The following is a 21,748-nucleotide window of genomic DNA, read 5'->3' on the forward strand; positions in this document are numbered from 1 at the left end:
TCTACCCCCTCCCTCTTTCTCACACTCCTGCCTAACTCAAGAGCACCAGACCGAGATAAAATAACCACACAATTCAGGCACTGAGTGGCTCACAGTTGGCTGTCGGTTTAGTAAACCACAATGCTCACTGATGTGATCTGAAATAAACGGAGAATCAGTTCCGGCTTAAACAATGGCTTTAGCTCCATTCACACCAAAAGTTTGCGTTATCAAGCAAACCTCCGTGAAGGCCACTATAAATATGTACAGTAAAGATGACCAGGATACCTGCCAAGCTCGAGATTTAAAAGTCTGTAGGATGGGGGGGATATGTAAGAAATTTTGCAAACTTGACATCTCTTTTGGAATTGGGACCTGGAACTTAAAGACCAATGTGGCTCCTTGGACGAGGCTGTGCTATTTATTGGCAAAGCTGCTTGGGCACTTGAATCTGTCCCCCCCCCCCCCCCCCCCCCCACCATATCCCACACACTCACCAAAAAACCTCAACATAAGTTATCTCAGAAAAACCACGTTTTGCAATATTTCACTGTTGAGTTTGGCAGTCACTCGCCGCCCACAGCGCGAATACTCTTAACCAGGGCTGGCTGTCACATCAATATACAAGTGAAATCACTGTTTAATGCTGCCTTGGCGGAATCCACCTTTATACAAATGTTAGCCTAACTTGCAACCCATGTTGGCAAATGCTGTGGAAGGAGCTACTCGGACACTGGCAGCACGGAGGTTCGGCATTCTTGCACGATGGTGCTTTTGTCTGGCATGTAAGTAGCCCTCCATTGCTGAAGGAGAATCCTCCTCACGTACTTGAAAGTGTTGTTCTTCACCGTGATGAAAAAGAGCGTATTTATCATACTGTTGCTCACCGCGATGCATTCTACAATGTAGTACACTGTGATAGAATGCCTTTCTCTCAGGAGCACAGTTGGGAAGAAATCTCGGACAATGGCGTATCCATAATATGGAGCCCAGCAAAGGATATAGGCAGTCAGTATTCCCAGTAGGACCAGGACCGTCTTCCTCCGCGCTCGAAGCCGCTTCTTGATTTGGTTGGTCTGTACACCGGGCATGCTTTTGAACCATAACTCCCTGCAGATCTGCACATAGCACAGGGACATGCTCACCACAGGCGCCACAAACTCCAGGATGAAGAGGAACAGGAAATAGGATTTGTAGAAGAGTTCTTTGTCCGCTGGCCAGATCTGCCCACAGAATATTTTTCCGTTGCTGCCTGGAAAAGCGTCAAAGGTTGTTTCAGTGGTAAAGTAGGCTGATGGGATGGAGATGATCAGGGAGACTAACCAGACTGCAGTCAGAACGCAGTATGCTGTCTGAAATTTCATACGAGGTTTCAATGGGTGCACGATCACCAAATACCTGCAATAAATACAGGAGAAAAACAAAGGTAAAAGGCACAGTGGCAGTATTACAGAATGTCTACAGTTCCAAAGCAGGCCATTTGGCCCATCGTGTCTGCACCAGTTCTCTGAAAGAGCAACTTGCTTTGTTCCATTCTCTCAACTCCCCCCCCCCCCCCCCCCCCCCAATAACCCTGCACATGCTTCATTTTCAATAACAGTCTAATTTGTCATGGGAATGTCACTTTAAGAAATGTTTGTCTGCTCAAGTGGCTGCAGTGATGTCAGAGTGTGGGTGGAGCTGAGCTCTGGCGCTGTTTTTTAGTTTGCTTTGAGGAAAAGTTTGGGTGTGTCAGTGTTTTTTTCAGTTTCGTTTTAATGTTGGAGCTGAAGCCAGCCAAAGAAGGTATAATTTTGATCTCTGCAATCTAAAGACTATCTCCAGATCATTTGGTGAATTCAGAGTGATAACTGCTCTCAGTAGAGAATTTAAACCTAATGTGCTTCTGTAAAAAGGGTTTTTGTCTTATGGATGTTAAAAGGGCCGTTTAAGGATTACTGAGAGTGTTGTACTCTTTGGAGGGTGTATTTGAATTGATGGTTACTAAGATGTTCACTATATGTTTTAAAAAGGTTAACTGAGTTAATAGAATAAACATAGTTTTGCTTTAAAAAATACGTTTCCATTTGTGCTGTACCACACCTGTAGAATGGGCCGTGTGCTCCCCATACCACAATCTAGTGAAAGCCATGGGTCAGGTGAACTCTATGATACACTTTGGAGTTCTCTAAACCCTGGCCCATAACAAATTCCCTTTCGAATGCCTCAATTAAACCTGCTTCCACTACACTTGGGCAACATAGTCCAGACCGTAACCACCCACTGTGTGGACGATTTGGGCCAGTCCAAAAATACAATGACTTCAGAGTTGAACTTCAGACCCCATTTGATTGTAACCAAAAAGAAAATGACGTGAATTAAATGTTCTGATAATTCTATAAAATATTTTAATTACCCAGCCTCTGATTTTGCTCTCTTGCTTTTACTGACAAGAGTTGATTTTTAATGTGGTACCGAATCTAGAGACACTTCAGCCCACAGTGACCTTGTCCAAATTATCTCCCTTCACGTGTGAGCCTCAACTAATGGGCACTTGCTAACTTGGGATGTCATAGCAGAGATGATCCATTTCTCACCTGATGTTTACTTACAAGGTCCTTTCAAAGCAAGGTCATTGAACAGAAATCGGCAGTAAGAATCCTAGTTAATGATTCCCCCCTCCCTAACCCAGACAGTGTAGGGATTTCCTAACATCACAGTCCTTGCCCTGACACAGATCAGGTAACTCCATGTTGACAGAGGCCTTTGGACTGAAGTCAAATCAAACTGTGATTATGCAGAGTTAGCACTTTTTGACAGATGAAGCAAGACAAAGGGCAGAGGTTATTGGTGATGGCAGAAAATCACTCTCTTCCCCCCCCCCCCCCCCCCCCCCCCAAAAAAATTAGGACTTTATACTGTTGTTAGGAAGACAAAAGTAGTTTGAAGGGAATTATATTTGTATTGGTGAACTTTAGAAATAAGGTATAGATTTAAGTGGGTTTAATTTCATGTTTCTGTGCCTGGAAGGGTTAAACCTCTAGTTAGATTCATGCGCGGACAAAAGTATTTGTATGTGTGGGGATTGGTTTCAATTCCAACCATGATTCTATTGTGCTTAGAGAGGATTATGGTGTGAAGAATAAGTAAAGCTAGCAGGGTTGCTTAGCAACTGGAGGCCCTTGTCAGGATAAAAGAGGATTTTTAGTTTTAGCTGAATTTGTTGGCAGTTGGAAACAGGACCTTGGGGAGTGAACTTCTCGGCCAGAAGAAAAACTGAACAGAACGGGAGCTGCATAGAGGCAGGCTTCCAAAAGTACAAGTTACAGTCCAGATAACCAGGGATTGGGACAGAAAGAATGTTTAAGACGACTGAAGTTAAGTGAATAGAGACCAAGGTATTCGGAAGAATTCAAAGGAGAGTAAGCAAAGTGTTCTGAGTTAAAGAGACAATTGCAGTAACAAGATTTAAAGTGGGACAGCAGCCGCCAAAGGTAAATCAAACATAGGATGTCATTTTAATACAGTCTGGGAATCGGGAGTTAGGGCAATTGTGAGCAGTTTGCACAGCAGTCAAGACAAAAATCCTAAAGGGGTTGTAAAATCCTGGACTGGATTCGCTATTAAAAGTGGAGTTGATGTTTTGTTTAAAAGTACTATATGGAAGACCAGGTCTGGATTTTGGAATGCAAACTGTCAAGGAAAAGCATACTTACGAGAGGCGATTTAAAAGTGTGTTTTTGGGAATGGAGTTTGGAAACACTCACGAGACGTACTTGTTAGGTGAATTGGACATTCTGAATTTTCCCTCCGTGTACCCGAACAGGTACTGTGGTGTGGCAACTAGTGGATTTTCACAGTAACTTCATTGCAGTGTAACTAATTAGTTAGTCTTGTGACACTAATAAAGGTTATTATTATCTGGGGGGATTGTGAGGAGACATCCACTTGGTGTTCAGAGTAGAGGACGTATTTTCCCACCATCATCTTGTGTGCTTATAAAGGACTTTGTGTTAATGAGACCATCATAGATTCATATGTATTTTCTAATCCATGTTAAACTGGAAACCTGTGTGTAACTGTGAAGCTAAGGGAGCAGTAACGGCATTGTAAATCTAATTCTTTCATGTTCCACAAATGGGTTTTTTCTTGTTGTTAAAATGCGTTTGCGATCCTGTGACTCTTTTCCTCGGTGCTTTTTAAAAGATTATGGTCTTGACTATGAGAAGATTGGTGATGTTCTATTCTGGGATCTTCCCATCCAGTTATAACATCAACTTGTTTTAAACAATAAAACCATGCATTTATATGATGCCTTTAGCTAACTATTTCAAGGCACTTCAAAGGTGCTTAATTGGACAAATATTCACACCAAATCACCTCGGGAGATATCAGGACAGGTGACCAAAAGATTGGTCACATTGGTTTTAAGAAACATGCCAACAGAGACGAGGTGGCTTCAGGAGACAGATTAGAGCCATCAATGGTGGGATAAAGGGCATTGGGATCTATAAGAGGCGGAATTTGGAGTAGAGATCTCGGAGGTCTGTTGCGCTGGAGGAAATTACAGAGATCAGGCGCAACAAAGCCCATAGCTTTGAGAACCAGGATGAGAATTTACAATCTGTGGAGTTGCTGGTCTGGAAGTCCGTGTTGGCCATTGATGGTGGGGTGATAGGGATTTTGTGTGTTAGGATCAGGGACAACAGACTTTTAGATAACTTTAAGGGGCGGCACGGTGGCGCAGTGGGTTAGCACTCCTGCCTCATAGCGCCAAGGACCCGGGTTTGTTCCCGGCCCAGGTCACTGTCCCTGTGGAGTTAGCACATTCTCCTCCTGTCTGCGTGCGTCTCACCCCCTCAACCCAAAGGTGTGCAGGATAGGTAGACAAGGTGCTGGAGAGGAGGTCGAATTGATAGTTGGGAAATAGAATTTGGGTTGTTGGCCAGAGATGGCAGTCAACATCTTGCAGCAGGGACCGAAATATAACATGCAAAGTTCTCACCTGTCAACAGCTATGGCCAACAACGCGTTGGTGGAGACGTAGAGGGACACCGTTCTGAGATAGTTGACGGAGGAGCACAGAACATGTCCAAAGCTCCAGGACAGCTCTCTGACCACATAATAATCCATCTCAAAAGGGCAACACACGATGGCCACAATGAAATCGGAGATGGCCAGGTTGACTATGAGGAGATTGGTGATGTTCCTCAGGTTCTTGTATCTGGCCAGGGTCACAATGAAGAGGAAATTGCCGACACCACAGACCAACATAATGCAGACGAGGGCCACACCAATCACAACCCTGGCCTGATAGAAGGTTTTGTCAGGCTCCTGCCCCCTCATATCAGGAGATGTCATGTATTGTTCATACTCACAACTCTGGTTCGAAGAGGAGTCAACATCAGACAAGCTCAGGTCACTGTATTGTGACAGGTTGGCACAGTGATCTGCCATGATGGAATCTTTACAAATTGCAACAAAATCCTGCAATCTTCTGTGTTTGGTTGGATTTCCTCCTTTGATCAATGTTTCTGCAGGGTGAAGTTTTTGAATGGAAGGAATCTTGTGTAAATGTTCTGTCTGGGTGAAGAGAGACTTTGTTTTAAAGTTCGCAGTTTGTAAGGTGCTGTTGTAGAAAGTTGTTCTGACGGGCCTGATGAAATATAACGGCAAAGCTTCTCAGGTGCCTCTGGGTTCAGAGTCCGATTAAAGAACTGATTCAGTCTGGTCTGCCTTGAAGTTACTGCCCCCTGTCCAAGGTGGTGGCATTGGGAGATGTCATTTCCTCATCCTCCGCTTGGCTAGAGAGGGGGGAAAAGATATCAGCCAGTTTATTATCTGGAAAGGGAAGAGTGTAGAGGGCTACAAGGAGAAGGCCGGAGAGTAGCTCTCGGTAAATTGCTTCTTTGGAGAGCCAGCGCAGACGGGACAAGTCAAAGGGGCATCATTGGATGCTGTTAATCAATCTGTCATTCCATTTGTTTGTTCAGTCCTTTCTGCACTTGACAACCCCCCACGACTAGTTCTGATCATTGATCAGTGACCTGTTCTAAAACCGGACGGTTCTGATGGTTTGACTGAGCCACCCAGACCTGATCCCCAGGTTGGAACTGTGCCATGTGGATCGTGGTGCGGGCGGCCAGCACTGCTGGTGCTAATAACTCTGGCAGTGGGACAAAGTCAGTCTTTGAGCCCTTCAGGGAGCATGCAAGTGTTGGGTGTTTGTTGAGGAGTGTGAAGCTGCACACAGCTGAATAGCCACAGTTGCTCGTTGCCTCGATTTGTGGGCATTTTGACGTGGCCTGATGGCTTGTAACCCAGCCACGATAAATGAGAGCTGAGAAAATAGGCCATAAACAATTGCATTGCCTGGCAGAGGATTTTGTGTTGGAAGCGTTTTGTGACCTCTGTCCCTCTTATAACTAAGCTCCCCCTTTTTAAATTATTCTCTTCTTTAATAATCTTCTGTGCACTAGACTCCCTCCTTCACACACCCCAAACCACCTGTCATATCAGATTGGGCACACAGCCTCTCCCCAGATTGCTGGCAAATGAAACCCCTCCCGGTAGGGAACAAGCCACAGCTTGTGCACCTGGTGCCAGCCAGCCCAAGTGGCATCAGTTAGCTGTGCCAAACTTGAATCTACCCCCATATCCCAATGAGGACATCTGCACTCACCCTCTCATTGAGGCTTTGCTCCAGGTGATATCTGTACCCACCCTCTCTCTCTTAACTCTGCCCCCCACCCCTTCAAAAAGAAAACAAGGATGATCTGAGAACTGTACCGTGTGTCTTTTAAATTATTTCTTTAAGTAATATTGACGAACAGAAAATGTCAATTTCTGACAACGCCACAAGATTCTGTTGAAGAGAAATTGATACTCCCAAACGGACAGCGTTTGTAACTAAAGCTTGAGAGCATTTTTACTGGAGTTAATTGCTGAATTTGTTATTACTTCCATTCATGGGTGACCAGTTGCTCATCCCCACAGATAAACCTGCAGACATGTCTTGTCAGACTCTTGGGAAATCTTATTAACCCACTTACTCCACTTTATACCTATTTTTTAAAATCCTAAAAAGTGCAGTCTGCGAGCAATTTAGCTTTGAAATCATAGAATCGGTGATCACGGAAAAGGTCATTCAGCTCATCTTCCCTGTGGTAAATCTTTGAAAGTGCTTATCTAATTGATTCCCTCTCCTCCCCTACACTTTCCCCGTGGCCCTTTTCTCCCGACATGTCCTGAACCTGCTTCTACTACCCAGCCAGGCATCGTATTCCAGATCACTCCAGAACAACTCACTCTGCAATTCTTTTTTCTTCTCATCGCCCCGTGGCATTGTTTGTTTTTGCCACTTACCTTAAACATGTAGCCTCTCGTTCTCTTGCCAGTGAAAACAATTTCTCTCTATCCATACTGTGAAAACCCTTTATGATTTTTGAACAGTTAAAATTAATTTACCGCTGAGATGTTTCTTCCTCCTCCTCCTCCTGAAGGCACTGACCCTTGCTCACAGGTGCTTGTGCTGTTTAAATAAGCAGTGATTCTTTTGTGTGTAAACCCATCTGCTTTGTCACTACATTACACGGAGGAAGAAGGTCCTGATTTAACCCTGAGGTAGAGATAGATGAGCTGTCGGAAACTGTCCTCCATTCCTGCCAGCTTGGGAGGAGTCAGGTCAGACCTGGTCTTGCTTTAATTACAAATTAGCGACTGGGGGACAATGACTGGAACTTGGGCCATTCTTACCAGCCCGAGTATGTCCAACAGCAGAATCAAATAAAGCCCTCTGAAACCTCCATTACTTATATACATCGACAGCTCATTTGCAATGAATCAAGTAAACGTGATTTTCTTATTTTTTTACAGCCCTGTTTTAAAACAAGTCTCGACAAGCGACTGAATGAGCAAATCTTACCCCCTCACCTGGATGAATTTGTCCGGTTGATATTTTCAGCTGTTCGCAGTAACAAGAAAAGAATCTTTAAGCCAAAGGTGAGAAGCAGCTGGACTCGGTGGTCAGTTAATTGGACACCCAGAATGCCACGGAAGAGGCAACTTAATTTATTTACTGCTTTTGATCACTTGAGTGTTTTTATACTCACTCCGGTAGGCTAAAGCTAAAATTAAGCATGTGTTAAGTCTTCGTAAATCAGCGGCAGAGAATGGAGCAGTTTTATGTCCTCCTCGTACAATTTCTCTGTAACGAGCAAGTTTAATGTCCCGTTACTTCTGATCAGCCCAGAAGCGTGTCTTGCAGTCTTCTTTTTCCTCCAGGGACTGGCTGCAGACTTGACACATCGATGTTGTCCTTTGTTATAAAATGTCTCTGGTGGTGGGAGGGGAAATACCCACTATACTGCTAATCCGTTTTCATTTATTGTAATTTTAGATTTTTGAAATGAAATCACGTGTTTCTCCAGAGCTGTGCTCTGCTCTCTCTCCTGGCTCTCTGTTCTGAAGATTTTTTTTTTTTAGCTCACTCACTCCTTGATGCGCAGCTGGTCTGACTGCCTATTTCCCTTCTTGAGGAGGAGCAGATTCACCAACCAGAATGTCCCCTTAAAGGAGAAGTTCCATTTCTTTTAAATTGGCTCAATTAGAGCTAACCCAGAGAGCTATCACCCAAGGTTTCACGATTTGAGGATTTTGAGAGCAGTAAGTGGTTTGAGAGACGCCTTCCTGGGATCAGATTGGGGGGGGGGGGGGTGGAGGGGAAGAGAGGAGGGGGTGGAGTGATGGTTTCCAAGGCTAAGAATGCTTAGCAACTAAAAGGGCTCATTTCCCCGAGGAACCACAAAGGTTTTCATATAATTTAACAGAAATGTGCAACTCATCAATTATTCCTGACGGCTTCCTGCTGATGATAATCGACTTATTTTTGCCTTCATGCAAAGCACTGGAAGCTCTAAATGAAAGGCACAATAGTGCAGGACGTTTACAAGGCTGGAAACCGAGAAGGAGAAGCGATTGGGTGACACCAAGCCTGGGTTTTAAAACCCTTCAGAATATAGATAGAAAGAATGATTGAGGGGGAAAAAGATTTCCACGGAATGGACACACAGATTTCAACAGATTGGAGATTGGAAGGAGCGTGTGCAAGACGGGTACCTGGAACGAAAGGGAAAATGCTGGAAAATCTCAGCAAGTCTGGCAGCATCTGTAGGGAGAGAAAAGAGCCAACGTTTCGAGTCCGTGAATCTTTGTCAAAGCTGAGAACTTGAGAGGAACACTGACCACACCGGTATCAAGAAATTAGTAGATAAGCAATTTGGGCTGGAAAGGACAGAAGAATTGGCAGAATGGGGTGACTGTGATTTGAACAGTCCTGCTTTACTAATGGGACCTGGAGGGACAGAACTGTCACTGGGGCTGCGATCCTTCGCACTCGGCTCCTGATGATTCCAACAAGCTTGACTCCTCATCGTGAGAATCATTGGCTTTGGTCCAGTTGTGCCCAAGCTGTCTGGATTTGAGTGCAAAGTGATGTGTTTCCCAATGGGAAGACAAACAGCAGCCTAAGGGCTGAAATGTAATTTGATTTCAAACCTCTTAAACATGGAGATGTCCTGTGTCTGCCAGGCACCTGGCTGAAACAAGAAGTCAATAAAATCCAGACTGTGCAGAAGGAGGCCATTTGGCCCATCGAGTCCCCTTCAGTATGCAGGACATACTGAAGGGGGAGGGTGAACAGCCAGTTGTCGTGGTGCATATAGGCACCAACGATATAGGTAAAAAAAAGGATGAGGTCCTACAATCAGAATTTAGGGAGTTAGGAGATAAGTTTAAAAAGTAGGACCTCAAAGGTAGTAATCTCAGGATTGCTACCAGTGCCACGGGACAGTACAGTCAGAGTAGAAATTCAAGAATGGTCAGAGTGAATACGTGGCTTGAGAGATGTTGCAGGAGGGAGTGGTTCAGATTTTTGGGACATTGGAACCGGTTCTGGGGGCGGTGGGACCATATCAAACCGGATAGTCTACACCTGGGCAGGACAGGAACCAATGTCCTAGGGGGTGCTTTTGCTAACACTGTTGGGGAGGTTTTAAACTAATGTGGCAGGGGGATGGGGACCAGATTAGGAAGTTAGAGGTCAGTAAAGAAGCAGCAACTAAAGCCAGTAAGGTACGAGACAATAAACTCAATGTGACTAAGGGGAAGAGTAGACAGGGAAGAGATGATGAACGCAAAGGTAGTCTGAGGTGCATTCGTTTTAATGCGAGAAGTGTAGCAGGTAAGGCAGATGAACTTAGGGCTTGGATCAGTACCTTGGAATATGATGCTATTGGTATTACTGAGACTTGGTTGAGGGAAGGGCAGGACTGGCAACTGAATATCTCAGGGTATAGATGCTTCAGGAGGGATAGAGAGGGAGGTAGAAGGGGTGGAGGAGTTGCATTGCTCGTCAGTGATGATATCACAGCTGTGATTAAGGAGGGCACGATGGAGGATTCGAGAACTGAGGCAATATGGGTTGAGCTGAGAAATAGGAAGGGTGCAGTAACATTGTTGGGACTTTACTACAGGCCTCCCAAAAGCGAGCATGAAGTAGAGGTACAAATATGCAGACAGATTATAGAAAAATGTAGGAGCAATAGGGTGGTTGTGATGGGAGATTTTAACTTCCCCAACATTGAATGGGATTCGTGTAGTGTTGGAGGCGTAGATGGAGCAGAGTTTGTAAGGAGCATCCAGGAGAGTTTTTTTAGAGCAGTATGTAAATAGTCCAACTCGGGAAGGGGACATACTGATCCCGGCCAGGTGGTTGATGTTTCAGTCGGTGATTACTTTGGGAATAGCGATCACAATTCCGTAAGTTTTAGAATACTCATGGACAAGGACAAGAGGGGTCCGAAAGGAAGAGTACTAAATTGGGGAAAGGCAGAGTATAACAAAATTTGGCAGGAGCTAGGGAATGTGGATTGGGAGCAGCTGTTTAAGGGTAAATCCACATTTGAAATGTGGAAGTCTTTTAAGGAAAGGTTGATTAGAGTGCAGGACAGACATGTTCCTGTGAAAATGAAAGATAGAAATGGCAAGATTAGGGAACCATGGATGACGGGTGAAATTGTGAGACTAGCTAAGATGAAAAAGGAAGCATACATAGGATCGAGGCAACTCAAAACTGATGAAGCTTTGGAGGAATATCGGGAAAGTAGGACGAATCTCAAACGCGCAATAAAGAGGGCTAAAAGGGGTCATGAAATATCTTTGGCTAACAGGGTTAAGGAAAATCCCAAAGCATTTTATTCGTATGTAAGGAGCAAGAGGGTAACTAGAGAAAGGATTGGCCCACTTAAAGACAAAAGAGGGAATTTATGCGTGGACTCAGAGGAAATGGGTGAGATTCTTAATGAGTACTTTGCATCGGTATTCACAAAGGAGAGGGACAAGACGGATGTTGAGGCTAGGGATGGATGTTTAAATACTCTCGGTCAAGTTGTCATACGGAAGGGGGAGGTTTTGGGTATTCTAAAAGACATTAAGGTGGACAAGTCCCCAGGACCGGATGGGATCTATCCCAGGTTACTGAGGGAAGCGAGGGTCGAAATAGCTGGGGCCTTAACAGATATCTTTGCAGCATCCTTGAGCACGGGTGAGGTCCCGGAGGACTGGAGAATTGCTAATGATGTCCCTTTGTTTAAGAAGGGTAGCAGGGATAATCCAGGAATTATAGACCTGTGAGCTTGACGTCAGTGGTAGGCAAACTGTTGGAGAAGAAACTGAGAGATAGGATCTATTCACATCTGGAAGAAAATAGACTTATCAGTGATAGGCAGCATGGTTTTGTGCAGGGAAGGTCATGTCTTACAAACCTAATAGAATTCTTTGAGGAAGTGACAAAGTTAATTGATGAGGGAAGGGCTGTAGATGTCGTATACATGGACTTTAGTGAGGCGTTTGATAAGGTTTCCCATGGCAGGTTGATGGAAAAAGTGAAGTCGTATGGGGTTCAGGGTGTACTAGCTAGATGGATAAAGAACTGGCTGGGCAACAGGAGACAGAGAGTAGTGGTGGAAGGGGGTGTCTCAAAATGGAGAAGGGTGTCTAGTGGTGTTCAACAGGGATCCGTGCTCGGACTACTGTTGTTTGTGATCTACATAAATGACCTGGAGGAAGGTATAGGTGGTCTGATTAGCAAGTTTGCAGATGATACTAAGATTGGTGGAGTTGCAGATAGTGAGGAGGACTGTCAGAGAATACAACAAAATATAGATAGATTGGAGAGTTGGGCAGAGAAATGGCAGATGGAGTTCAATCCAGGCAAATGCGAGGTGATGCATTTTGGAAGATCAAATTCAAGAGCGGACTATATGGTCAATGGAAGGGTCTTGGGGAAAATTGATGTGCAGAGTGATCTGGGAGTTCAGGTCCATTGTACCCTGAAGGTGGCAACGCAGGTTGATAGAGTGGTCAAGAAGGCATACAGCATGCTTGCCTTCATTGGACGGGGTATTGAGTACAAGAGTTGGCAGGTCATGTTACAGTTGTATAGGACTTTGGTTCGGCCACATTTGGAATACTGCGTGCAGTTCTGGTCGCCACATTACCAGAAGGATGTGGATGCCTTGGAGATGGTGCAGAGGAGGTTCACCGGGATGTTGCCTGGTATGGAGGGTGCTAGCTATGAAGAAAGGTTGAGTAGATTAGGATTGTTTTCGTTGGAAAGACGGAGGTTGAGGGGGGACCTGATTGAGGTCTACAAAATTATGAGAGGTATGGACAGGGTGGATAGCAACAAGCTTTTCCCAAGAGTGGGGGTGTCAGTTACAAGGGGTCACGATTTCAAGGTGAGAGGGGGAAAGGTTAAGGGAGATGTGCGTGGAAAGTTTTTTACGCAGAGGGTGGTGGGTGCCTGGAACGCTTTATCAGCGGAGGTGGTAGAGGCGGGCATGATAGCATCATTTAAGAAGCATCTAGACAGGTATATGAATGGGCGGGAACAGAGGGAAGTAGACCTTGGAAAATAGGCAACAGGTTTAGATAAAGGATCTGGATCGGCGCAGGCTGGGAGGGCCGAAGGGTCTGTTACTGTGCTGTAATTTTCTTTGTACTTGTTCTTTGTTCTTTGAGTCTGCACCTACCCTCTGATGGAGAATCCTACCTTGACCCCCTATCAACGTAACCTGCATCTTTGGGCGCTTGGGGACAATTTATGGACTGTGGGAGGAAACCGGAGCACCCAGAAAAACCCCACGCAGACAAAGGGAGAACGTGCAAACTCCACAGTCCCCCGAGGCTGGAATTGAACCTGGATCCCTGGAGCTGTGAGGCAGCAGTGCTAAACACTGTGCCATCATGCTGCCCCATAGTGTCCCATAAATGGGTTGGCTGGCAATACTTTGAATTTACTGAATACATAGAATAGAAATGCAACAGGACTGACTTGACCACAATCCTCTATCTCAAGATTGTTTCACTCTGAAGCCAATTCTTGTTTTTCCTCCTTCATGCTGCCATATCCAAGTGAGAACAGGAATATTAGGAGCATAGCAATTAGGAGCAGAAGTCGGCAATTTAGCCCTTGGAGCCTGCTCCGCTATTCAATCAGATCATGGCTGATCTCTTCCTGCTCTGAAATCCACCTCCCCACCTGTTGCCCATATCCATTTAACCCATTTTTTAAATCAGAAAGATATCTACCTCCTTCTTGAAATCATTTAATGACTCTGATACCACAGCACTATGGGGCAGTGAGTTCCACAAATTCACCACCCTCAGCGAGAAGTAGTTCCTCCTCATCTCAGTTTTAAATTTACTGCCTTTCAATTTACATCTGTGACCTCTCGCTCCAGATTTCCCCACAAGGGGGCACACTTGGTCTACATTTACTTTGTCAATTCCTTTTAGTATTTTATATACCTCGATCAGATCCCCTCTCATCCTTCTAAACTCCAGCGAGTATAAGCACAAACTGTTTAACCTCTCCTCCTGCTTCAACCCTTTCATCCCTGGAATCAATCTGGTGAATCTCCTCTGAACTGCCTCCGTTGCCACCACATCCTCCCTCAAATAAGGAGACCAAAACTGGACACAATACTCCAGATGTGGTCTCACCAACACCCTATACGATTGCAACAGCACTTCTCTACTTTTATACTCCAGTCCTTCTGCAATAAATGCTAACATTCCATTTGCTTTTCTTATTACATTTTGTACCTGCATACCAACTTTCTGTGATTCATGAACAAAGCCACCCAGCTCCCTCTGCCTGGACGCATCTTGTATCTGCTTTCCATTCACATAACAATTTACCTTTGTATTTTTTCGGCCTAAATTGAGAGCCTCACACTTATCCACATTAAACTCCACCTGCTAAATTTTGGTCCAATCTCCTAGCCTATCTGTGTCCGTCTGTAAAATCTTTACCGCCTCTTCACTGCCTGCTTTCCCACCTATTTTAGTATCATCCTCAAATTTTACTACATTACCCTCTGTCCCTGAGGTTACTCCTGTGCACAGTATTCCTGACGGTACCTTTTAGAGTGAGTTTGTGTTAAGGTCAATGGCCAGCAGGATTTGGATTGACAATGCTTCATTTGAATCCTTACACAAAGAAAGAGAACCCAGTCCCAGAAGACCCAGTCTTCTCTCCAGCTCTTTCCAACCTTGAATCGCAATCTTCCTTGAGAATCTCAGAACACCACTTATGTTTTGCAATGTTAAAATAAATGCAATCTTCACTTTGATGAGCAAAAGGAAACATTGCAGTAAGTATGTACTTGAGGGAGGAAACGGAGACTACACAACAATGATCAGAGCTCGAGAGTGGGAAACACAAGGAGACTCGGCTGTTGCGAGCTACGTCATGCATAACTGTATCCAGCGTTAATCGCATAATTGACACAGAAACAGGCAATATCTGAGTGATAAATTGCAGGCGTCCAGCATCAGACCGGGTGGGGGGTTTAAGTAATCAATTTCAGTACCAGGCAGTCAAAGCTGAAATATATTTATTCACTGAATAATGAGGGCCATGCAAATCATTTGCTATTGCAGTACTTTCGGGAGACCAGACATTGAAACCGGTGTTCAAACCAGTATCAGCTGGCAGGATGTGAAGTCTCCTTTCTTTCTGTCGACAGTAAAGATTCAAATGAACGGAAGGTGGAGCATTGTCAATCCAAATCCCGCTGGCCATTGACCCTTAACAGAAAACCAGCTCCAAGGGGCTGATTGTGCAGTCAGCAACATCGTGTGCTAGGAATAACCCCCTCAGCAGTTCAGTCCTATGTACTCCCTGTGCAGGAATACACTGGATTATCAGATGGGGTGTCTGATGAGATTAAATGACAATTGCTTATTGTCACGAGTAGGCTTCAAATGAAGTTACTGTGAAAAGCCCCTAGTCGCCACATTCCGCCGCCTGTTCGGGGAGGCGCTGGAATATGGCGACATGGGGCTTTTCACAGTCTCCTATGCGGCACCTTGTCAAAGGCAAGATGATGAGACACGATCTGTCTGAATATCAGAACGATCTTGGCGGGCTGAATGGCCTACTTTAGCTCTTATGCTCAATGGCACAGCTTTTCTGCCGCCAATGTCCGTTTATGCCTATGACTGGTGTTTTACACCATCAGGCAGATCGGACCAGTGTTTTATTGCAAACTTTAGTCGGCGCAGTCCACAATGGGTGACGAACGATGAATTCAAAACAGAATGGGGAAGGACCATTTTCCATACTGTGTTAATGGAATATGCAATCCATTACTACACTCACTGAAATCATGTCAATTGCAATAGTTAATGAGCACTTTTGGGAAAATGGTGAATGGTAAGGGGGAATGGATACCAGTATAAAAGATCCCGCAGGCACACAATCGTTATAGGCTCTTGACCTTCTTGCATAAATCTCTAATGCTATTGGCCCCCCAAGAATCCCCTAGATCAGTGCGTCTATTTTTAAATTAGTCCATGCATCCGCTCTAGGATGTATCTGTCATGATGAATTTTTAAAAAATAAATTTAGCGTACCCAATTATTTATTTCCAATTAAAGGGCAACTTAGCGTGGTCAATCCACCTACCCTGCACATCTTTGGGTTGTGGGGGTGAAACCCACGCAAACAAGGGGAGAATGTGCAAACTCCTCACGGACAGTGACCCACAGCTGGGATCGAACCTGGGACCATGGCGCTGTGAGGCAACAGTGCTAACCCACTGTGCCACCGTGCTGCCCCCTGTCATGGTGAATTGTCACTGGTTTAAGTCAGCCTTTCTATCAATTGGAATGAAAGCTTTTTGTTTGAAAGCTCAATCGACCCCTAAAGCAGTTTCGGGGGACAGAAACACAACCTCAATCGCACAATTAACAGGCTTTAATGGTAAAGGAATGTTTATTGATTTGCTGTAAAGCATTGTTCCATCTTAATAATTTCAAAAGCTGAATCACTTTTCGCCTCACAGAATATGCAATTCTTATCGCTATAGAGCTGTTCAACATCGCACCTGCAGTGGAATTGCCTATAATGATTTTGTGTCTGCGGTATCTTTTATACTGGTATCCATTCCCCCATACCTTTCACCAGTTTCCCAAAAGTGCTCATTAACAATTGCAATTGACGTGACTTTAGTGGGCCCTTGTGGTAATGGATTGCATATTCCATTAACACACTATTGGAGAATGTTCCATCTCCACTCTCCTTTGAGTTTTGAGTGCAAATTTCAGCGTATATTCTTACTATTATCCTCTTGCCCCTGATATTATCCCAATGAATTTGGCTGTATTATTTTCTATGGTTCCAGTGGGTACAGAGTGAAGGAGACAGCATTACATTCAGAGTCTATTGAGTAATGTGCAGCCTGAAGTCTATCATCATCTCTATCTTGTTAGATTGCAGCCTTCAGAATGATATCCGTGCCTGACATACTGTGCTAGTGTATGAAAGCCTTCATCAATGCTACGTCACTGAGTTCATTCAGTATCAGTCGGTCTGATAAAAGCAGAGTGCTGCAAATACTTGGCAAGTCTGTCAGGTCAAACAAGGAGAAAAGTCACAAACACGTGTTTCAGGTGGACAACCTTGCATTGGCCCTTTATAGAATTTACCCAAAGCAAGAAGGGATCTTTCTGATAAAATGTTGGATGGTACAGCAATTAGTATTAGAGATGCCTGCATGATGGCACAGTGGTTAGCACTGCTACCTTACAGCGCCAGGGACCCGGGTTTGATTCCGGCGGATGACTTGTCTGTGTGGAGTCTGCACATTCTCCCTGTGTCTGCGTGGGTTTCCTCCGAGTGCTCCGGTTTCCTCCCACAATCCAAAGACGTGCAGGTTAGGCGAGGATAGGGTGAGGGAGTGCGTCTGGGTCGGATGCTCTTTCAGAGGGTCAGTACAGACTCGATGGGCCAAATAGCCTCCTTCTGCACTGTATGGATTTTAGAAAGGCAGATTGTGGGAGGTGACAGATGTAGGAAGGTGGGGGGAAAGCCTCAGGGTGGTGGAAGGATCAAGCACAATGCAGTAGATGGCAGTGTCCCTCTGAAGCATGTACCTGTGAATTGTTGGTAGATGGAGATAGATTGGGATACTGCTTGAGAAAGGGGTGGTGGCACTGGCCCTTATGGGAAGGGTATTTGGCTCAGATACCCTGGAATTGTCGAGGAAGACCAGTGTCAAAATTTGGGAATGAATCCGAGAAGAGATTCAAAATGAAACAGGTGAGTTGGATGGGCTGGGAATTTGAAAGCATTTCTGGGTGAAGCTAGAAATGGACTGGTTTGCGAATGATGTAATTGTAGCTGGTTTTGAGGTCGCCAGAGATATCTGGAAGAGAGATAAGTTGAGTTGTTAACCAGTATTTTCTCTGGTCTGATCATTTGCCAACCTTGCAATGTACCATCACACTTGCTGTCTCTCAAAGGGATTTACTGAGTGGGCAAAACAGCTGTTATTGGAAGAGTCAAAATGTTTGGTGGAAAACTCAACGTTTGAGAGAACTTGTTTAAATGGCTGCTTCTAAATCAGACTTTTGAGTCCGAAACTGCATTTGGAGCAATTTTCTGCTTGGATCTGTGGCCACTTAAATATAAAGGGACAGATACACCTGTGAGGGTTAAGTGAAATGAAATGAAAATCGCTTATTGTCACAAGTAGGCTTCGCATTCCGGCGCCTGTTTGGGGAGGCTGGTACAGGAAGTGTCTGACTAGGTGAGAAGCTGGTGCTCAGTAATGGTGTAATTTGGGGCGGCACGGTGGTTAGCACTGCTGCCTCACAGCGCCGAGGACCGGGGCTCAATCCCGGCCCCGGGTCACTGTCCGTGTGGAGTTTGCTCATTTCCCGTATCTGTGTGGGTCTCACCCCCACAACCTAAAGGTGTGCAGGGCAGGTGGATTGGCCCTTAACTGGAAAAAATAATTGGGTACTCTAAATTTATTTTTTAAAGATTTTTAAAAAACAATGGTGTTGTTTCAACAGAATGAAAACAGACAAGGCATTGACCTTTTTACTCAGACACCTTTACAGTACAGTCATCATTAACTCTGGAAATCTGCCACCTTGTCAGAGGCTTAATTTCATTTATGTTTTGTTTTAGCACTCTGAATTAGAGCATTTGTTTTAGGTTCCAGACTGAAAGGCGCAATGTAAATACAAATTCAGTCTGGTTTGCAGTCAGAATGAGTTTTGTTTTGGTCCATTAATTAAAGTGCACCAAAAGTCATCTGTGGCACAGAATCGCATGCATCATCCTCGATGCTTGCAATATTCCCCTGCTGCACGAAACCGCAACAGAATGAAAACTGGGAGAGAAATTACTGCTCAAACATTCCCTGGGGTCTCCATTCCTCTTTAAAAGAATCAGTTCTCTTTGATTAAATGGGCTTTCGGAGACAATGAGGGAGACCGCTAGGGTTTGTGATATGACAAAGCCAGTCAGCGTGAGCAGATTAATCATTGGCAGGCCTTGGAAACATGGATGTGACTGAAGGCAGGGTGCGTAAATCAGTGTGAAACTCTCACCACCCCGCAGACTGAGCAGTGTGAAGTTAGCAAATATAAAATCCTGCTTCTTTTCCAAGTCAATAAAATATAATTAGCCAAATTCCAAACACATTGTTCAATAGTGTAAACAGGTGCTAGCAAGTTGATCTGTTTCACATCTTGTCGGAGTTGTTTTAATTGACTTTTAGTAATAATGAAGATTTTTAACTTCAATGGAAACAAAAAATCCGAGAGAGAACAGGATTTGCCATGTTAAAGATATTATGTGGTATGGGTAAACCTGTTGTGTGGTGGCTTGGCTAGCTCGCTTTCAGCTGAAAGGTCATCCTCCTGACATGTCTTCCCCACCCCAACTCTTGCAAGTTGCCTTCCTTCACCATAAGCAGAGCATCAACTGCACAGAGCCTGGCATTGTTCTCAGCTGACATCCACAGAATGCATTCCCAGCAGAGCTCACTCGAAAAGCAAAAAAGAGTGGCTGATTTCACCCCTCCCTGGCACCCTGTATCACCCAGGACTCCCCCTGATGTGCACTGCTCAGTAGCACAGGAAGAGCTGCATAGAGCCACTGTGTAACTGAGGCAGTGGTTACAATCTCCTGACTGAATTCGTTTTAGTAACTGCTTTATACCAATCTCGGAAATCAAGCATTTGGAATTTAGGTGCAAGAATTGTCATGCTGGGAATAATTATTTTGACAACATACAGGGATATTTGGTGAAATTGTTGCTCAACACACTTATCTGTCCATTACTGTCACTGTGCAGACAGCAATTGTCCAATCTAGTTCAGAGTTCTGTTAAAAGTTTGACGTGCTGAATTTGTTTGTTAGCAATAAGGCTTTGTGAGATTCATTTTTAACAAGAAAATTTAATCCCCAAACTGCCTGATCATTATTAAACAACATTAACAAAATGAATGAACTTGTTGTGTTTCAGGACCCTGACTCGATCTAAAGTGTCTCGTCCTGCTCACAGTCTGTATTGAACATATTGAGACCCCCCTTCCCTCTTGGTAAGTGTACCATGCTCGGGCTGCTTTTTGTTTTGTATGTTTAATACTTTTGTGGGTTCAAGCTGCGCTCCAGAGACTCGGGCTGACAGTTTATGCGGCACCCTGACTAATTTCCTCCCACGCCTGAATTACAGGATAACAATTACACACTTCCAAAGTTCCCACTTTAAATAACTATGCAGTGATTTTTGAAACAGTAGTACAAGTGGAGGAGGGCTGAAATCAAATTGCAAGTTATGCATGGCTGTGTGTAGGAGGATGGGGTTTGTGTGTGTGTGTGTGGGGGGGGGGGGGGGGGGGGGGGGGGGTGATAGTGCCACTGGGTGAGCACTGCTGCCTCACAATACCAGGACACAGGTTCCATTTCAGCCTTGGGTGACTGTGGAGTTTGCGCGTTCTCTCCGTGTCTGTGTGAGTTTCCTCCCACAGTCCAAAGATGTACAGGTTAGTTGCACCCTTAGTGTCCCAAGATGTGTAGGTTAGGTTATTCACTGTTACGGGAATAGTGTAGGGGAGTGGGTCTGGGCAGGGTGCTCTTTCGGAGGGTCTGTACAGACTCGATGGACTGAATGGTCTTTTTCTGCACTGTTCTATAGGGCGCCATTCAAGACCTAAACATTTGGGGTGATAGTGATGTAACTGGGGCTGCCGATCAATTGATGTGAACAATGTAGATTTGAATCGAGGAAGTTGGCAAGCCAAAAATAATAAATAGGAGAGACTGGAATTAACAAAAGATTGAATTGTGCCTGTAGATAGCTATGTGATGATATCAGATTCAGCGCACTGCAGAGTGCACATCTAATAGAGTAAGCAGTTCATGCAAGGTGCAGTGCGTCACTACAGGAAAATTGAAGCTTGGGGATGGACTGGAATTCTAATCAACAGGCTGTATGTCTCTCACTACACTGCAAAGACCAGAACAACACCTTAAGGAAGAGAGCAAGCCGAGGAACGCTGAACTTTCTGACCGTTGCGTTATGTTACCTTTAACATCTTGTCCTCTGCTGAAGGTGGTGGACATTGCAGTCGATGCTCTCTCCTCCCTGAATATCCACAGGGCCCTTTTCCCATATAGATGGCAATTGGGAGCAGAAACATTTCTTGCCAGGACCACCCCTGGTTAGTGTCTCTGCACACAGCAAGGACAAAACAGCACTGCTCTGTGTAGCTTTGAACCACATGGTGTTTAAACAAGTAAAGGATACCACCCTGATTCCCTGGGTAAAGTGAGCAGTGTTTAGAAACAGGAGACAATTGTACAATGTCATTTCTACCATTTAGGCCTTCAGGCAGTGGGTAATATTTAACTGTGGTCCTGACTCTGCAGCTCATTCAGCGTAACTAGGGTGGTTAAATAATTTTAAAATCTTCATCTGCTCCAAACATTTTGTATACTTAATAACTTTGAGCAGTAGAAGCTCCCCTCAATCAGAACTTATCCAAAACGTTCCTGCGCTATCCTAATTTATACTAAGTCACAGTCCACTGATACCAGGAGTTTAAAATGCCCATATTCCGATTTCCTGGTTGCAATTTGCTTTGTTTAACCGGAAAGCAGACTACGGTCAAATGACACATCCCAGACAACATCGGTCCCTTGGAGGACATACGATGCCGAATCGGAAAACTTAGACAAAAAAGATTGGCACTGAAACATTAATCTTTGTTCTTTCTCCACAGATACTGCCAGACCTGCAGAGTTTTTCCAGTATTTTGCTTTTAATGCCAGAAGTAACTTTTGGTGAGGTTCATCAAAGCATATATGTGCCCAGAATCAACAGCCCCTTAATTTTCTTTTTGGATGGCTATACATTTTTACTGC

General features: G+C 44.6%; 2 protein-coding genes across 5 annotated transcripts in view; one reads left to right on the plus strand and one right to left on the minus strand.

The window, feature by feature from the left end:
• LOC119959001 (RNA-binding protein 4-like) overlaps positions 1-7,959 on the plus strand; it is a 42,543-nt gene extending 34,584 nt beyond the window's left edge. Inside the window, exon 4 of one of the 2 annotated variants that reach the window (XR_005459120.1) lies at positions 7,834-7,959. Coding sequence is in view for 1 of the 2 variants with exons in the window: in XM_038787541.1 (XP_038643469.1) it covers positions 7,834-7,844 (11 nt within the window). In the remaining variant the exon portion in view is untranslated. The remainder of the gene's footprint in view (positions 1-7,833) is intronic. The other variant, XM_038787541.1, reaches the window with a different exon arrangement.
• LOC119959000 (prokineticin receptor 1-like) overlaps positions 457-21,748 on the minus strand; it is a 46,375-nt gene continuing 25,083 nt past the window's right edge. For 2 of the 3 annotated variants that reach the window (XM_038787537.1, XM_038787535.1), the window contains exons 2-3: positions 4,964-5,762; positions 457-1,377 (exon numbers count right to left, since the gene is read on the minus strand). In XM_038787537.1, coding sequence (XP_038643465.1) covers positions 702-1,377; positions 4,964-5,415 — 1,128 coding nt within the window. In that variant the 5' untranslated portion in view covers positions 5,416-5,762 and the 3' untranslated portion in view covers positions 457-701. Of the gene's footprint in view, positions 1,378-4,963; positions 5,763-7,890; positions 8,030-21,748 lie in introns of those variants that run through there. The other variant, XM_038787534.1, reaches the window with a different exon arrangement.

The sequence above is a fragment of the Scyliorhinus canicula genome, chromosome 31, assembly GCF_902713615.1.
Source record: "Scyliorhinus canicula chromosome 31, sScyCan1.1, whole genome shotgun sequence".
NCBI classification, from domain to species: domain Eukaryota; kingdom Metazoa; phylum Chordata; class Chondrichthyes; order Carcharhiniformes; family Scyliorhinidae; genus Scyliorhinus; species Scyliorhinus canicula.